This window comes from Oncorhynchus masou, chromosome 12 (assembly GCF_036934945.1).
Source record: "Oncorhynchus masou masou isolate Uvic2021 chromosome 12, UVic_Omas_1.1, whole genome shotgun sequence".
NCBI classification, from domain to species: domain Eukaryota; kingdom Metazoa; phylum Chordata; class Actinopteri; order Salmoniformes; family Salmonidae; genus Oncorhynchus; species Oncorhynchus masou.
This window is the reverse complement of record NC_088223.1, coordinates 20,943,389-20,962,434: the sequence shown is the minus strand read 5'-3', so window position 1 is coordinate 20,962,434 and position 19,046 is coordinate 20,943,389. Positions and strand designations below refer to the sequence as shown.

The following is a 19,046-nucleotide window of genomic DNA, read 5'->3' as shown; positions in this document are numbered from 1 at the left end:
TCTATAATTTAGCCCAAACAACTACCTCTCCCCCTACTGTATTTATTTATTTATTTTGCTCCTTTGCACCCCATTATTTCTCTCTACTTTGCACATTCTTCCACTACAAATCTACCTTTCCAGTGTTTTACTTGCTATATTGTATTTACTTTGCCACCATGGCCTTTTTTTTGCCTTTACCTCCCTTATCTCACCTCATTTGCTCACATTGTATATAGACTTATTTTTCTATTGTATTATTGACTATGTTTTACTCCATGTGTAACTCTGTGTTGTATGTGTCGAACTGCTTTGCTTTATCTTGGCCAGGTCGCAATTGTAAATGAGAACTTGTTCTCAACTTGCCTACCTGGTTAAATAAAGGTGAAATAAAAAATGAACGTAATAACATGATATCAAAACAAAATGTACAGGGATCAGGAAGGTATGTGTGTTTTGTTATATGAAACTTCCTCTCAAACACAGAGGAACGCTCCACCACTGGTTGAAGCAGTCTGCGTAAATTAACAGTCCTCTCTGTCTCTGTCTCTGTCTCTCTCAGCTTCAACTGAAAGACATGGATGACATCCAAGTTTTACCAAAAGCACCCCTGCTTGTTGACAGGGAATTGCCAGTAAGTAAACTCATGATCATTTGTATGATCATACATTTGATTTGCATGTACTATAGACAATGGTTTATTTGTCTGAGCAAAATGTTGTTTCAACTTTGTTATATAACAACTGAAAAGCAAAAAAAAAGCAAAACTTCACTCTCTATAACCATTGTCTCTGTCATTTCTAGGGGTTGAGAGCAGCTGTTGCGCAACTTGTGATAAAGGTATGTCCCTATGGTGCACACGTAGATATCCATCAAAATCTACAAATGTTGACATAATCCACAGGTTTCAGTGTAGAGTAGTCAGATTAATGTCCACATGGATTAGGTTGGGATATTTCAGTGATGTGAAAGGAAAATTATTGATGAATCATCTTGCAGTACTTAGGTGTTTCTGGTGGAAGTTTTGCATACATTTAGGTCTCTTTGATACTGACAGATGACGTTAGATGACTACTGCACTAATGTTTTATCTGTAGCCCTTTGTGTAATCTAAAGACGGGAAAGGTATCTTTTAATTTTGAGCACACTGTAGTATGAATGTGTATGTTGACTTGACATACAGCCAGCAGCATACCTACTGCATACCAACAACATACATCCAGGACCGTGGACTGCACCACTGGGAACCCACTACCTAACAATCAATGCTTTCATTCTTAACTTGTCAAAGTACCTTATAAACATCCTACCACATGCCAATATCCTGAAACTGATTATACTGCATGTCGACCTGAGAAGTTTCAGAGGTGGCAGAGGGATTTTGCCTGCAGCTAACCATCTCGTGCAAACCGACCCTCACGCCTGCTGGGATTAGTCAACTCAGGTTTCCAGGGCAAGCGTTTAATATCACTTTGTGTCTTAGAGCCCTACTGACGTAGGTAGAGGAGGGACACCTCAGCCACCTGTCCCTTTCCCAGGCTGCCTCCCCTCCCCCTTAAGCTCAAGCACACAAGTTACACATGTATCCCTCCTCCTCCTCCTTTCTCCTCTCCCCCCTCCTCTAGCTAGCTCAATGAGATTAGCTCAGCATGTGTCTATATCAAACTGCCACCAAATAAGCCGCGGTTACCTAGACGACACTGCCGTCAGATGTTTACCTCAGGTCATGTACATAGGTTATGTGAACCTGGAGGGAAGCCTTGGTTTAACTGGATTTCACTACATCGTTGACTCTTATTGCGTCCCAAATGGCAACATATTCCCTACGCAGTGTACTACTTTTGACCAGAGCCCAAATTCATTTGGTAAAAATGTGTGCACTCTGTAGGGGATAGGTTGCCATTTGGGACAGAACTCCTCAGGGTCTTAACCTGGACCTAACTACCTTCCTTGTAAGAGTTGTTTTGGTCAGTGTATGGGGTTTATGATGTCAGGATTCCTCCCCTACTCCAGTGGCAATATTATTTTATTGGTAACCACCCTTACTTGCAGTATCAGTAGGCTCGGCCTATGAAATTGAACGTGCCGCAAACAAAATTGCACCTAGGAGCGAATAGTCTATCTTATCTTTGGAATAGTAAACTAAAGATAATCTCTCCACACTGATAACATTGAGATATGAAACAATGTATTTGCACGGTATCTCATAACGATACTGAGTTAGTTTTCAATCTATTGAAACATTGCCACACAGACATACCTAACAGAATGACTTAAAACACCATAAAGGGTTCAGATGTGATTATGCCAGTGCTATTACAAAAAATGTCTTTATTTTTCTCTTTCTTGACTGCCTGATATGTCATCAAATGAGGATATTTTGGCAACTGGGTTAAGTTATTCATTGCTCTTTTATACTGTATTCCCTCTGATCTGATGGCTTGCTTACTCTTCACTTTGCACTAGTCCTCATTAAATATCCCATGCTGTCCCACTTTCGGACATTGTGCTGATCCAATTTAGGGATCTCTTCAGCTAGAATTATCTTGTTTTGACCACCTTGCAAAGCACCATGGGAGGCCAGGGCTTATGCAGAGTAGTAAGTACCAGGGGTATAAAACACAACCCTCAGACAAGTCCCCTCATAAAGACCTTTACAGAAGCTTACCTTCAATTGGATCTATAGCTCAGAGCACTACCTCCGTTTACTACTCAGTACAGGTGACCAAAAGCCACTAGGAAACATGGTTCTTGAGGGGGATTCGGACATGGAGAGTGTTGTTGCTGAGATTGAAACCTCTGTAAGTACTGTTGGATCTCTGTCTGTTATGGAGTAGTTGGTGCGCTTTGATAGGCCGTCTTGGGCTTGTTTACCTTTATCTTTTCTTCTGTACTATTGTGAGATTGAAATAAACAATCTGATTGTGAAAAACATGGTGGACTGAAAGTTCTTTGGAAGTAATACGCATCAGTCAGAAATCATGTGGAATTGAATCCTATTGTTGGTCATTGTTAAAACCTTTTTGCCAGATGCTCTGGTTGATGACTCCTTGAGAAGCAGAATGTACTGAAGATACTGAATGCAGAAAGCCTAACTGCTTTTGCATGAGCCTTTACATTTTGTTTCACTGGAAGTTGGATTAATTTGTTTTCAATAGAACTTTCTGATGAAGCCTTCACTTTTTGGTAATTGGTCATGTTTTTATTATTTAACTAGGCAAGTCAGTTGAGAACAAATTCTTATTTACAATAACGGCCTAACAGGGAACAGTGGGTTAACTGACTTGTTCAGGGGCAAGACTGACAGATTTTTACCTTGTCAGCTCAGGGATTTGATCCAGAAACCTTTCAGTTACTGGCCCAACGCTCTAACCACTAGGCTACCTGCTGCCCCTTATTCAGAGCGAACTTTAAGTCTGTTTGGATGTGTTCTGATTGCAATGTGTTGTGTTGGAGAAAATACATGCAGCCCAAGTTAAAATCAAGTGATTCTGAAGGGCAATTTTTTGTTGTTGTTATGTTTGAATATTTAATATAGTGCTGTGGTATCCCTATTTGCTAACCGTGGTTTATTCCATCTTTAGGAGCACGATGTAGAGACTCCCCATGGAAGGATCCACTGCACCATGAAGGGGATACCCAAAGGAGACCGGCCCGTCATCCTCACCTTCCATGACATTGGACTGAACCGTAAGCCCCATTTGCTTCATTCATCCCATCCTAGTTAATGGATTTGATGTCACCCCTCAATGTAAGACTAATGTCCCCATGCACTTTGGTATTGTTACGTTTAAGAATGAGAACGTCTATTCGTTGACTATAACGGTTAGTCAACATCATGAAAAGTGAATTTACTTTATTTGTAAAAGATAATTGATTCTCAATGACTTACCTGGCTGAATAAAGATGAACATTTAAATAAATAGATACATTTGAAAGTTGAGAAGAAGCACACAATGGCCACCGTGATAGACATTTGACATCCACAAATCATATGAGATCCAGCCTCATCACTAACATCCTGTACCGGATCTCCATGTTTCAGACAAGACGTGCTTTGACTCCATGTTCCAGCATGAGGACATGCAGGAGATCATGCAGCACTTTGCTGTGTGCCACGTCGATGCCCCTGGGCAGCAGGAGGGGGCCAACACTTTCTCTACTGGGTGAGCCCAGTCGCCTAGCCTTATCTTATATGTTGTTGATTGGATAGGACAGATGTAAAGAGGAAAGGTGGAGGAGAGTGGGTTGAAATGGCACTGGGCCGTATTTAAACCCATGCTGCCGCTGTATGAGTTCTGGAGGCAGTGACTTAGACCACTTGACCACCCTAGACCTCGCCGCCTTTGCACCAAATGTATGCCAGCCTGTTCGTCTGTCACCCTTTGACCTCTGTACTGTAGCATCTAGATCTGTTGTGGCCCATTTACACAGATCTCTTGATAAATCATTTGCATGTTAGGTGAATATAATTTTTTACCTGATTGCTCTGGTGCTTCGTTTTTATGATCGTCTGCATCTTGAGTCCAGATCCCCATAGATCTGAATAGGAGAGATGATCAAAGTAAAGAAAGGATATGAGAAAGCAGTATGAGGCTGTTGATGGAATAGAGATATGGAGGGCAGTGATAAGAAGCATTGTAAAGTGTTGATAATGGAAGTACTTTAACCCTGACGGTTGTTGTTTTGTCTCCAGGTACGAGTACCCCTCCATGGATCAGCTGTCTGAGTCCCTCCCCCTGGTCCTCAAGCATTTTGGGTAAGTCCAAACAAGGACTTTATAAGATTTAGAAATTGATCCAATATTTTCATTATGAAATATATTTCTCCTCATACATTTGAACCCCAGTCCATAGGGCTCAAATGCTGACCAGACCGCGCATGTTGCTTTTGTCCACCCACACCAGATGCGATCAGGACACGTAGCTTGAAATATCAAAATTAACTCAGAACCAACTATATTAGTTTGGGGACAGGTTGAAAAGCATTAAACATGTATGGCAATTTAGCTAGCTAGCTTGCTGTTGCTAGCTAATTTGTCCTGGGATATAATCATTGGGTTGTTATTTGACCTGAAATGCACAAGGTCCTCTAATCTGACAATTAATCCACACATAAGGGTAAACCGAGTTCGTTTATAGTAATCTCTCCTCCTTCAGGCTTCTTCTTCTTTGGACTTTATATGGTGGTTGGCAACCAACTTTAAGGTGCATTACCACAACTGACAGGGGTGTGGACCTCAGTTCATCTTTCATTCACCCACGTGGGTATATGCTCCTAAAAACCAATGAGGAGATGGGAGAGGCAGGACTTGCAGTGTGTCAAGGTTCACAAGTAGAACCAAGTTCTATTTTAGTGCTTGGCTACGCTAATGCACGTGAGCAGTGTGGGGGCAATGATTGAATAACATGTATGTGCTCGCGACGCGAGCGGTGTGGTCAGCATGTCATGCTACTTACCTTTCAGGATCTATTTTCATAGTGTCTCAGATTAGAGGTGCTGTTTTGCCTTCTAGGTCATAATGAAGAGAACTCCTATTTTGAGATGCTTTATGAATAAAGACTATGATGCCTTAGACCCTCATCCATTGGCTCAAAAATTCTGATGATATTCTGTTTGTTAATAACCACAGCCTGAAAAGCATCATTGGAATAGCCGTCGGAGCTGGAGCCTACATCCTGGCGAGATTCGCTGTGAGTTTGATGCCCTCCTCCCTTCCCCTTTCAATTACGTTTAAATTTGGTTCATTATGAAGAGTTTTAATCAAATCGGGATTAGAAGTTATAGTAGATTAATGTTCCCAGTGATGCTGTGCTGATTTTGGGTGTAGAGTCCTGTTTATTGCTTTAGCCTGCTGCTGAGAGTCTGGAAATGTTGTAGACCAAAACACCCGGCCCTGTAGGGACTCCGTCTCAATATGCTGAAACCCAGATGATGGAGGGAGACGAATGTTTTAACTCCTAACTGACGAAACGTTGATCTTTCAATGAGTATAGTGAATGAAAATGACCCCTATGAGGTTTCAATGAGCACTGTTTGTATAGTTTCACCATTATGAAGTCATTGACCAAATGTTTGTTTCTGTTTTTAGCTGGACTACCCAGCATTGGTGGAAGGCCTGGTTCTGGTTAACATCAACCATTGTGCTGAGGGGTGGATGGACTGGGCTGCAAACAAGGTACTATACTGGACCATCTCCACACAACCACAGATCCACAACAACCCATCAACTTTAATGATTTATATAGCCCTTTTTAGATTGTCAACATTGTCACGTAGCTTGTTTATACAGTATTAACGTAGCTATGTATATGATTGCTATTTGACCCATGGAAAAAAATATACAAATCATCTTTTCAATCTCTTTTCAGGTCACTGCTTTGCCCGAAATGCTCATCGGCCATCTCTTCGGAAAGGTGAGTAGTGGGCACCCAAATAGACAGTGATTGAAACTGCAAATCACGTCAGCATAATCCCATTGAATCTATTCCAATTATGGGCTACATGGATATAGGACAGTTCGTGGCAGGCGTACATGTTGCAGTACTCTCACTAGGTCACAGAGTCTGAGTAGGTGTTTATTTCTGTCTCCGTAGGAGGAAATATCCAACAACCATGACCTTATCGCCACCTACCGCCATCACATCATGAACGACATGAACCAGTACAACCTGCACCACTTTGTCAAGGCTTACAACAGGTAAATACACTGGGCTCCTGCAGAGAATAATCATACAAATGGTAGCCATGAGTTCATCCGACTATGGGGGAAGTAGATAAAGGGCTTAATCAAGTCTTACAACATGTAAATACACTAGACTCCTCACTGCGAAGAATAACACAGATTACCATGAACATCCTTTGACCCCACATAAATATCTATATATTTAATATACATAATCACATTTTACAGAGGACGCCTGTATATTCATTGTAGAAATATACTGTATCTTATCTATGTATTTCTAATATTTCAATATATGTTATTACATATCTATAATAGATAAACATATATATGTAATATTATATTAGTAAAATGTCAGTATGTTCAGTTTGGGCCTCACTGATATCCCACCCTTTTCCCTTTCAGCCGGCGGGATCTGGAGATTGAGAGGCCCATTCCTGGTGGGAAAATCTCCGTCAGAACCCTGAAGTGAGTTCCAAACCTTCAGACATTTTGGCATACCTCAATCATCCCACATGGCTTATTGCTAGAGCCATGAGTTTTCCCTGACCTAGAAATTCTGGGCACTAGTTATAGCCTGATCTGGTGGTTACTCGGTCTGGGAAAAACTCCTGGCTCTGTTGTACTATAACCACAGATGGATATAATGACAAGATGCTAGTCTCCGCCCTAACAATGGGATTCGTTGACCAAAGAGCGGAACGGCGGGCTGTCAAGCTCCTTCCTGTTCCTCTCTTTGGATTGGTGGATACATCTCGTTATTTGAATACTTTCTTGAATATTTGATGATGGGTGTTGACGTCAATAGCCTGTATTCAATGGAGAGTGAGATGCTATGCTAGCCTCATGAATATGCATAGACCGTCAACAGGGACAACTCCGATATAAAGTGTTTTTTCTCAAAGTTGCCGGGATGTCACATGCATCACACTTATATCAGTACAGTTGTCACAACCTAAGCATTACCAAACTTCTATTAAATCAAATAAGGCTTGCGTATTAAAATAGCAATAAAAAATGTTTTGCTTTCAGGTGTCCTTCTCTGTTGGTGGTAGGAGACAGCTCTCCGGCTGTTGACGCTGTGGTAAGTCCAAATGCACACTGTAATCCTAACGGCCATAAACAAATCATTAACAGTAATACCTCTGGTCTTTAGTCCCGAGGTTCCTCAGAACATGTGTTGTCCTTTCATCTAAGTCAGGGCTCTCCATCCCTGTTCCAGGAGGGCTACCGCCCTGTAGGTTTTCGCTCCAACCCTAATCTAGCGCACCTAGCCTGAATCAGGTTAGTTAAAGCTGGGGTTGGAGTGAAAACCTACTGGAGGGTAGCCCTCCTGTAACAGGGTTGGAGAGCCCTGACCTACCCAACAAGATATTATCAAAGGTTAAAATGTTTAGGATTTAAACATGGGACAAAAAAGGGAAAGAAATCATACACCACAAAAGCTATTCTAGCAATAAAATATTACTCCCCCAGTTACCTATTTATTTCTCTACTAGGGTAAATATTTAGTCCCTCAATTAGACTCTGTACTGTGCATCTACAGGTAGAGTGCAATACTAAGCTGGACCCGACAAAGACCACACTTCTCAAGGTGAGTGGCCCCCTACAATCTACCTCCTGCTAATAATAGGTTATAATATTGGCTAGGCAGTCTGATGAGCATCCAGGAGCTCAGCAACTACCTGGTGACTGATTTACTAGCGCTGCCTTGAACCCCTGAGACCGCAGGTTGAGGCTATGCTGCTGTACCCAGCCTCCAGGGTCTGTTCATTAAGCACGTAATGGAAAACGTTTTGCAATGGAAAACTTGAGTTTCTTATTGGACCAAGTCCAGATTGTGCCCTCCCTGTTTGAGTTTGTTTACCTCTGTTTGGTTCCTGATAAACATGACCCAGGTCACAATCCTTCCTGTCTGGCCTACCTATGATGTGCACGCCCCTGGCTGTGACCTAATGCGTTCTGTAAAGCTCTGAAATGGGCACGTTTTACAGACGCTAAACTGTTAACTGTCCAGAGGCTGATGGAAAACACTTGTTTCACATTGAGGAAGTGTTAGATGGGAGGTTGTTTTGTGTAATGGGGGGTGACTAATGTCGTACTGCTGCTGACCTGATACCTTAACTCTGCCCTCTTGAATGTGTTTATTTTTTCCAGATGGCGGATTGCGGAGGCCTGCCCATGGTTGACCAGGTGCGTTTCTAATTTGTTAACATGTCCACGCAGGTGAGGTGGGGTGGCAAAGGGATAATCATTAGGGAGTTAATACAACGGCAGCTTGACTTAAGAGCATTAGTGACAGTAGCAATGAGGCACATACGTCAGGTCTGGAGAGCTAATACCCAGCTCAGCACCTGCTGCTACAACAGCTGTCATACATATGCCTCTCATTATCAGTTTGTAGGATAGGACATGAATCTGCCTGTTATGTCATTATGTGGATAATACCAGGGAAACAAGTTGCTAACTTTCTCCTTTGCTCACCCAACAGCCTGCAAAGCTGACAGAGGCCTTCAAGTACTTCATTCAGGGAATGGGCTACAGTAAGTACACACTCCAACACACACACTCTGTGTACCCAACGCTGACCAGTAATTACATTAACCTAAGTCATTAATTAATTATGTATAAACATAAAAGTCTGGTTACCCTATTACTGTTTGCAAAAGAAATGTGGGTGTTCACGTCAACCTGTAAGGAGTTTGCCTGCCACCTGGTGGGTGAGATTAGTAACTGCACCTTCAGATAACAACAGGATTTTTTAATATATATTTTTTTAAATATTTCACCTTTATTTAACCAGGTAGGCAAGTTGAGAACAAGTTCTCATTTACAATTGCGACCTGGCCAAGATAAAGCAAAGCAGTTCGACACATACAACAACACAGAGTTACACATGGAGTAAAACAAACATACAGTCAATAATACAGTAGAAACAAGTCTATATACGATGTGAGCAAATGACGGGAGGTAAAGGCAAAAAAAGGCCATGGTGGCAAAGTAAATACAATATAGCAAGTAAAACACTGGAATGATAGATTTGCAGTGGAAGAATGTGCAAAGTAGAAATAAAAATAATGTGGATGCCAGTTAACCTGTTTTATAATGATTATGAAATATAGTGCCCACATTCAGTATTCAGTTAACCATGAACACAGTGTGAATGGATCTTTAACCTTGTCTCCTCTTCCTCCTCCTTTCCTCAGTGCCCGCCGCCAGCATGACCAGACTGGTCCGCTCTCGCACTGCATCCGGCTCCAGCATCCACTCCATGGATGGCAACAGGAGCCGGTCTCACACTAATGAGGGAAACAGGAGCAGGTCACACACCAACGAGAAGCGTGGCCGTTCCCACACGGACAGTATGGAAGGCACAGCAAACAGCAGCACTGCGCTCAAGTCCACCGAAGTGTCCTGCTAGATGACCCTTATATGACACTCAACCTTTAACCTCTGCACCCTGGTTCCTGCTGTGCTGCCACTAACCACACCTACAAACACACATACACAACTAGAGAATGTCTCTATGCCAAAGAGTTATGCGAAGAGGTTGTGTGTGTGTAAGGCTATGCAAGCATATACTACTGCATTATGAAGGAAATTCCTTAGAGGGAAAAACGTATTCTGAAATAAACAGATCCCTTCCCATCTGCCGCGTCAGGTGGAATATCTAGTTGTTAGTGGCAACGCAGCAGAGTGACACAGCGCAACGGAGAATGTGGGAGAAAGCTGTGGCTGCAGAACCAGTACTTAGTACAGCAGTTTGTCATCAAGACTGTTTTTTTTGTCTATAGTTCTTTATTACATATGACACAGCTTTCTCAAATGTGTACCTGACTATAAATGACTTTCTAATTGTTCATGGTTAACTTTTCAATGTTCTGATTAATGTACTGTGGGATACAGGAGAGGCGTAAGAATAGGTAGGCAAGTGGATAAAAAATAAATATATATGCAGTCTTTTTTATCTTCTCAAATTGCTATTAGTCTTTGAAACTTTGGAAAGGAGGGAATTGAAAAGTATCATGTACATACAAACACATTCCTGTAATGATTCCTCTCTTTTAGGACGTCTGTTTCGTCTGGAGTTAACATTCTTCTGGATCTATTGTAGAACATTTCATGAGGTTATCCTTTCATTGATCAAACAATCACATACTGTTGCTTTATTAACAGATCATGGCTTCAGGCACAATTGTTCTTTTGGATATTTCTTCTTGTGTAAATGGTTATTTCTATGCAATCCCGGCAAACAAAGATAATGTGCCATGGAAACCCTCTGACTTACTAAGGCTGCTTTGTTGTGATGGATTTGAGAAAGTCAAGCCGATCCACATGATGTAATAGAAAGATCCGAGTTAGCCATAGAGCTTCTCAAAAACCCTCTCCCACTCTTACGTGCGCTACAGCAACACTTGCCGGCTATGTAGAACACCGGCCGACGTCGCTTTATGAAGATGCATAACTGCCTAATGCTGTAGATGAGAAGCATTAAATATAGCATAACAATTTGTATTTATTAAAAACATAACTTTTTGTCCTGGTGTTGTCGTCATTTTGAATGGTTGTAAGATCAAATGATACCACAGGATCTTTAACCACATAGCACATGCATTCTATAGTAGCATCTCACATCATCTCATACTCATTGATTTGATCGCGTGGTTCTGAATTGAACAATCTTTACATGAGTATGAACGAGATTTCATGAAACTTGTTACTGTGAATATAAAAATACCTGTATGACAAACAATTTGTTCAATCATTTAGTATTCAAAATGTACTTCAATAAATTATAACTTTTTCACACACTTGGTTTACTTGTAAGTCAATAAACTATTTCCGAATGCAACCATATACAGACCATAAAGACGAGCTTAAAACAAACAAAAAAACAATTTTCCAATAGGAAAAAAAGCAAAAGAAAGATCCCCTTCTAAGAAAATGCTTTGTCTGAAATCCAATCCAATGGATGATCTAGAGACTGAATGCCATCTCTGTGAATGCTGGGGAAATTGCCTTTAAAAGGCGGACTGTCTGCTGTATGGAGCGTTGTTCTAAAACGTGCCTTAGATTGAATACCAGCCTCTATGTATAAAATACATTTACATATAACAGAGATTCTAAAAGTCTGACAAACCAAAAAACATTGAGAAAAGGAAAAGTAGGTGAAAATAGGGGTAGATGGAGGCTTAGGCCGAGGTTCAATTAGATCAGGTATTAACCAGCGATAGCAGACACCTGCATAGTGGAAGGTTCAGAGGTCGAAATGCAAATCGGTGAGCAGCTACACATGCGACCATTGTCACAAATCCACACCCGCCACACTCCTGTTAGAAGTTCAGAAGGAGAAAGTGTAGGCTCTATAGAAATAATGACACTCAAATTTAAAATCATTAAACTAAATAATACACATTTCTATCATCATAATTGAGGTGTACATTCCTGTGACTGTTCATGTGCCTGCGTGCAGCCGATGGCAATGTCCGCTTTAGGTGTAATACCGGGAGCCACTTGTGGATTGACAGCTCTAAAGCAGTTCCACCTCTAACACCATCAAAACAACTGCTATGCGGATGTTGGCTAAGCAGATCTGATTGAATAGAGACCATAATAAGAGCATGGCTTATTATTGAAATGTCTCAGTTCACGATCTCAGGGTAGCCATAGTAATTCTCCAGCTCGGCGAAGATGTCATTGGGGTTCTTGCAGCTGAGGTTACAGAAGCAGGCGTTGATCCACATGACTTGCCAGGTGAACACGGCACCGTTGGGACACATAAACTCCACATCGATGGTCTTGGACTTGTAGGGAATGCAGCAGCGATGGTCTGTGGCCACGCAGACCCCACAGTATTTAGGCCTGTAAGACTTCTTACTGACACAGCCTGAGATGGTAAAGTTTTTGGGCTGCTCTTCTCTGTAGATGTTCATACAATTCTTCCCTGGCTGAGAGATAAGAGAGGTCTTTTTTGCAATGTGAACTCTTCAATATAGATATCATAACAAACAAACATTTGACCTCTTTGCAATGCGTACAAGTATGCATATGTGTCCGTGACCATATATGTGGGTAAACGTGTATGCATACACATACTCTGTACATGTACCTTGATGTGCTTGGTGAGGTCCACCTCACAGGGCCGTATGTTGCAGAGGCGGGACTCTTTTACCATCTCACACCTGTCATTAGCATTAGAGACACGCAGGGACAGACCTCGACCACAAGTCTTAGAGCAGATACTCCAGGAGGTTGTCTGGATCACACAGTTCCTGCTCTGGCCCTTCGCCTCAACAGTAAGAGCTATGTCAACAGAGACAGGCAGAGAGAAAGAGAGAAAGAGAGAGAGAGAGACTACAATTTAATATGGGCAGTGACAGAAGTGCTTTTTAGACATTATTCATCAAAACTGGACCTAATACACTACATGACCAAAAGTATGCTGATACCTGCTCGTCGAACCTCTCATTCCAAAATCATGGGCATTAATACGGAGTTGGTCCTCCCTTTGCTGCTATAACAGCCTCTACTCTTCTGGGAAGGCTTTCCACTAGATGTTGGAACATTGCTGCGGGGACTTGATTCCATTCAGCCACAAGAGCATTAGTGATGTCTGGTACTGATGTTGGGCAATTAGGCCTGGCTCGCAGTTGGTGCTCCAATTCTTCCCAAAGGTGTTCGATGAGGTTGAGGTCAGGGCTCTGCGCAGGCCTGTCAAGTTCTTCCACACCGATCTCGACAAACCATTTCTGTATGGACCTCGCTTTGTGCACGGGGGAATTGTCATGCTGGAACAGGAAAGGGCCTTCCACAAACTGTGCTTCCACAAAGGGCCTTCCACAAAGTTGGAAGCACAGAATCCAACTTTGTGGAAGGCCCTTTGTGGAAGCACAGAATCTTCTAGAATGTCATTGCATGCTGTAGCATTAAGATTTTCCTTCACTGGAACTAAGGGTTCTAGCACAAAAAAATGAAAACCTACCCCAGACCATTATTCATCCTCCACCAAACGTTACAGTTGGCACTATGCATTGGGGCAGGTAGTGTTCTCCTGGCATCCGACAAACCCAGATTTGTCCATTGGACTGCCAGATAGTGAAGCGTGATTTATTATTCCAGAGAACGCGTTTCCACTGCTCCAGAGTCCAATGGCGGCAAGCTTTACACCACTCCAGCTGACGCTTGGCATTGCGCAAGGTGATCTTAGGCTTGAGTGCAGCTGCTCAGTTATGGAAACTCATTTCATGTAACGCCCAACGAAAATATTTTGTGCTGATGCTGCTTGCAGAGGCAGTTTGGAACTAGTTAGTGAGTGTTGCAACCAAGGACAGATGGTTTTTACGTGCTTCAGCACTCAGCGGTCCCGTTCTGTGAGCTTGTGTGGCCTACCACTTAGCAGCTGAGCCATTGTTGCTCCTAGACGTTTCCACTTTACAATAACAGCAGTTACAGTTGACCGGTGCTGCTCTAGCAGGGCAGAAATTTGACGAATTGACTCGTTGGAAAGGTCACTGAGCTCTTCAGTAAGGCTATTCTACTGTCAATGTTTGTTTATGGAAATTGCATGGCTGTGTGCTCGACTTTATACACCTGTCAGCTCTTCAGGAACAGGGTTGGAGTTAACCAATAGGACGGTAGCTCTCTGGGAACAGGGTTGGAGTTAACCTATAGGACGGTACTATGAAGCAATGTCCTCAAACTATTTTGCTTCACAGTTCTCAAAGAATTGTTCAATATTACCATGGTTATTAGTGTTACAAGATTCTCAATACACGAGACTCTATCCATGTAATGACTGGAATGGTATTGAACACATGGACTATTTCTTCATCACTAATGGTAAATATGTTTGAAACGGTTCCATTTATTCCATTCCAGCCATTACAATGAGCCTGTACTCCTATTTGAAGTGACACCAGCCACCACTGATTAATTGATTGACTGACTGATTGCTTGATCAATTGTTTGATTGATTGATGGATCTGTGTCCTACCTTCCACTGCATGTCTTGGAGCAGTCTTCCTCCCCTTCTTGGGCTCGTCACAGATCCACTGTTCACAGCAGCGTCCTGGGATCTTGACCCTCCTTGAGTTCTGGCACCACACCCGGGGGGGCTGGGAGTCCGTACACAGGGACACGCACCCGATGGCCCCGTTCACACACAGACACTGGTATTTACAGCTGGGTTTGAAGCTCTGCCCATTCCGGTAGATCACACCGTCATGCTCGCAGCCCACGCCAACCATATCTGGCAAAGAAGGTCAGGACAGCAGTCTTACATCACAGAGAGATACACAGTGAATAAGGTAATGATAACAATGTAATGTAGCAGACAATGTTTTTAGTGTTATCTGAACAAAAACAAACAGGTCATGACATTGGGTAATAAGGTTTCACAATCAATCTTTTGGTATTTTTTTCATTATTCCACTGCTGATACAGTCCCAAAATGTTTTGTATATCAGCAATCAGGTTTTCAAGATATAGGACTTGCAAGAAGCAAATTGTAACTTGCCACATCATCATGATAATATGGCAAGTTACAATTTGATATCTTGAAAACCAGATTGCTGACATGCAAAATATTTTGGGACTGTATCAGCACTGAACTAATGAAACAAATACCAAAATATAGTTTGAGTGGATTATTCCTTTAATCATGACGTGTCTTTAGTAGGTTAGAGTACGTGTGGTAAATGACACTTACATGCACACACTCCTTTTTCGTACCTAGGCTTGTCTGAGCTGTAATCGCAGTACAATCCCTTATGGTAGTCGCAAGTGTCTGCCTCGTTGCACTCCTCCCCCACCTGCCTGGCGCAGGCCTTGCAGCAGTCACAGCCATCCATGAGCAAGCTCACCCCTGAAGGGCAGGAATGGGGGACCAGGGGGCACTCACAGGGCCAGTGGCAGTACTGGGTCCGGTTGTATGGCTCTAGGTCTGTGGATTCTGCTAGGGGCAGCATGGCAGTGGAAGTCTGGGAGTAGGCCTAGATGAGAGGGACAGGGAGGAGTTAGTGTTACACACTTTGATATACATAATACATATTTTAGTATTCTATGGTCAAACGCTATGACTTTTGATAACACAATAAACCATGTAAGTAGAGAACAGACATTCCTAAAGCATCAAAGATGTACAGTATGTTATCTGTGTAGGTTTCCATGTCTAGGACGATTTAAAATAGCAATCAGTGGAAGCTGCTGAGGGGACGATGGCTCATAATAATGTCTGGAACGGAGTAGATGGAAACCATGTATTTGATACCGTTCCTCCCATTCCACTCCAGCCATTACCACAAGCCCGTCCTCCCCAATTAAGGTTGCACCAACCTCCTGTGAAGCACATGTACTTGTTAGCACGTGGATCACCTGTATCACAATCACAACAGTTACAGGGGAATAATAGGCTGTTTGCCCCAAGGATCAAAGCCGTAATTAGCTTCATGTCCTTAATCTTTTTTATTTCCAACATGTCCTATATCGGCCTAAGACCCAAATCCCCTATTTGGCTAGATAAGTGTTGCAAGTCCTGAATGTGCCTAAAGGTCTGGCTGGCCTTCTTGTTCGGATTGTACAACAACAACAAGGATGATTAACAGGGTAAGAATATGAAATCCAAATGATATCATCAATATGATGCTGATCAGTCAAAGTACTTTTTGTTCCCCTGTCTACACAATATTCTGCCTGTAGGCCATTTTTCATAGTTTCTTTGAAAATATAAAAGTATTTTCACAGCTGACGTGACAATACAATAAAACGTGTCCAACATTTCACCCCATGAATATTGCCTGTACAAACTGTATATATTTATGCCAAGATCAGAAACCCAATTTTTGTGTGTGATCAAATGAAAAGCAGCCCTTTTTTTAAAGCACTCAAAACAGATGTGCCGTCTGAACAAGCCACGAGGAAGAGTTTTACAACCAAACAAATGGGGGTTGGTCTCGGATCCAGACTGTTTAAGTCCCTACAGAGGAAACTGGTTCGTCCGCTGGCTCAGACTGGCTCAGTATTTATAACTCCAAAAATGATTCTCAGTCTTGGCTTCACATTATAAGAGCAGGACTCCCTCGTATGAGTCACGACACAAAGTGTTCCATAACCCATTATTACACATGGAGTAGCCAGATCGCCTAATGGGCTACTTTAAAATGTCATATTTTGTGAACGAGACACTACTTTTTATGCCTAATGTCTGAGGGCCAAACTTTCATTTCTGATGTCTGAACATTAAACAAACAGATTTTTTGTAGGCAACTTTTTGGGGCTGGTTTCCCAGACACAGATTAGGCCTTTTTAGTCCAGGACTAGGCTTAATCTGTGTCCAGGAAACCGTCTCAATGAAAACAATTGTAAATAATGTTGATGCTGTCATAACAGCAACCGCTGCCTCCAGTATGGGCCGACCAACAGTGCTAAATGAACTTTTCTTGGAGATTCCTGTATTACTGCAGGGTCTTATTCTGTACTAAACCTCTCTAATTACATTTCAGCCTCAACATGTTTATATTAATATCATAAAAGCCAAAGAGCTTCTGATCCAGGTAGGTTATACAGACACAATTAATCTGCGATTAATTAAATGTGAAAAAGACCCCTTAATCGTGTTATTTTTGTTTTCCTAAGCTTGTTCTTGGCAGCCCATCAGTTGCCTTCACATTTTTCTAATATAATTATAGTAATAAATAGTAAATCCATTGAGCGCATAGGATGTTTAATGCAGATAAATGAGATTTAATCATGGGTGTACCACAGAGCCAGTACCCAGGGGATCTGCCGCTGAAGCTAGGTCAGCAGTCATCAGGCTCAGTCATTACACAACAACATCAGAGAACACGCTTACGTCCCAGATGGCACCCTATTCCCTATATAGTACACTCTTTCGGAATAGGGTGTCATTTGGGATTCAGCCAACGTGTCACTTTCAGCTTTAAAGGGCTTTCTGGGGGTGTTTCACAAGGTAATGAAAAAGACACAGACAACAACTGATCATGACAATAACAGTCTATCGTCTCCATGTAGCTTTTTAATCTAAAAATGAAGGGAAATTGGAAGAGAACAATTTGTTTTCTTAAAATCCATATATATACATATTGCATAACATGAATTTGAACTGGGTTTTCTGTTGAGATGAGAAGCTTTGTGCTTGGCGGTTTATGTACATGTATACAAAGCTTTATTGTTCCTTACCCCCATCATATCTAGACAGCCAAAATTGGTATTGAGATTAATGTGAATACCATCACCTGTTCAGACTTATAACCCCTTGACCTTTTCTGTGACCTTTGTGTAACCATGTGACCAATGTGACCTCAAGCAGACATATAACATCAACATCAAACGCTGTTTGGGCATCTGGGAATGAAAAAAGTGATACATGGTTTATCAAATATCTTGATTGACTTCTAATGTGACCTTGACAATACTGCCATAAAGGTCAGATAAGAAACTTGGAACTTTCTTTCCTCAGATGTGGAGTGTTCAACTGATTTGACCTTTAACCCCTGCCAAACCTGGGTGAAATGACCAATGTTGTGTCACACATGCAGTCTGTTGTCAGGTTGAGAAAGTGCAAGCTGAATGTTGAGGGTAGACCATGAGCACAACTCTGGCCAAATCAACAGAGCATCATAGACTCTCACCTTCATCTCTTTGTGTAAGCAGTTGTTTTTTCTCTCCCAATTTGATGCAGTGTGAGTGAAAAAACTTCAGTTTAAGGCCAGACATTTTGAGACTGTTTGAGCAGTTTTAACGTGTGAAGTATTGAATTAATGATAAACCTTTCCTAACTTGGCAGATTAAACTATTAAACCACATTAAACTAGAAACATAGTATTTGATATTGATTCCATGCTATTACAGTACTGTCCAAGAAGTCCTTGTATCTGGAGTAAAATGCAAAACATGACTCCACATAACCATATGGTGGCAGTAAAGTACAACTAACAAATGGAGGGATAACTTGTGAATACACGGTGAATTTATCGGAAGCATCAATAATACTATTCTATTCCAAAGAAATCATGAATCAGATCTGGCACATCAGAAATAAATAGATTTGGTAAATAAGGCTTAAACGAAGTGTTGAAAAAAAAGTATTATAATGGCACTTTCTCACCTGTTGAATCCCTGCTGCTATAAGAATCCACTTTAGCAGCCAGCTCATCACTGGTTAGGAATTGTAAATTCATTGAACCCAGAATTATTCCTTTACTAAAAACAAAATATTTCGCACTCCACAAGTCCCAGGCAATCTTCTTCTAGTTGTCATCTCCTCCGCGAGGACCACTGTCTGGGACTGGGACTGGTGATGTTATTAAAGCTCGTGCCTGCTGACGTCAGGTTTCTGGCAGCGCGCTCTGCTTTTTCCCTCTCC

At 41.9% G+C, this 19,046-nt stretch overlaps 2 protein-coding genes across 4 annotated transcripts in view; one reads left to right on the top strand and one right to left on the bottom strand.

The window, feature by feature from the left end:
* The window catches only part of ndrg1a (N-myc downstream regulated 1a), a 23,330-nt gene extending 12,130 nt beyond the window's left edge, over positions 1–11,200 (top strand). The window contains exons 2-16 of one of the 2 annotated variants that reach the window (XM_064979867.1): positions 542–613; positions 784–819; positions 3,564–3,669; positions 4,025–4,145; positions 4,676–4,738; positions 5,612–5,672; positions 6,071–6,157; positions 6,351–6,395; positions 6,576–6,679; positions 7,070–7,132; positions 7,697–7,748; positions 8,211–8,258; positions 8,822–8,857; positions 9,156–9,207; positions 9,871–11,200. In XM_064979867.1, the coding sequence (XP_064835939.1) occupies positions 557–613; positions 784–819; positions 3,564–3,669; positions 4,025–4,145; positions 4,676–4,738; positions 5,612–5,672; positions 6,071–6,157; positions 6,351–6,395; positions 6,576–6,679; positions 7,070–7,132; positions 7,697–7,748; positions 8,211–8,258; positions 8,822–8,857; positions 9,156–9,207; positions 9,871–10,085 (1,146 nt within the window). In that variant the 5' untranslated portion in view covers positions 542–556 and the 3' untranslated portion in view covers positions 10,086–11,200. Of the gene's footprint in view, positions 1–541; positions 614–783; positions 820–2,621; positions 2,781–3,563; positions 3,670–4,024; positions 4,146–4,675; positions 4,739–5,611; positions 5,673–6,070; positions 6,158–6,350; positions 6,396–6,575; positions 6,680–7,069; positions 7,133–7,696; positions 7,749–8,210; positions 8,259–8,821; positions 8,858–9,155; positions 9,208–9,870 lie in introns of those variants that run through there. The other variant, XM_064979868.1, reaches the window with a different exon arrangement.
* ccn4a (cellular communication network factor 4a) lies at positions 11,161–19,046 on the bottom strand. 2 transcript variants are annotated; one of them, XM_064979870.1, is made up of 5 exons: positions 18,789–19,046; positions 15,372–15,654; positions 14,658–14,912; positions 12,774–12,967; positions 11,161–12,612 (listed from the first exon to the last, which is right to left on the bottom strand). In XM_064979870.1, exons 1-5 carry the CDS (start codon positions 18,834–18,836, stop codon positions 12,307–12,309), a joined length of 1,086 nt encoding a protein of 361 aa, XP_064835942.1. In that variant the 5' UTR covers positions 18,837–19,046; the 3' UTR covers positions 11,161–12,306. The 2 variants fall into 2 exon arrangements, with proteins under 2 accessions (XP_064835942.1, XP_064835943.1); XM_064979871.1 differs by lacking the exon at positions 18,789–19,046 and having other exon boundaries at positions 15,395–15,608.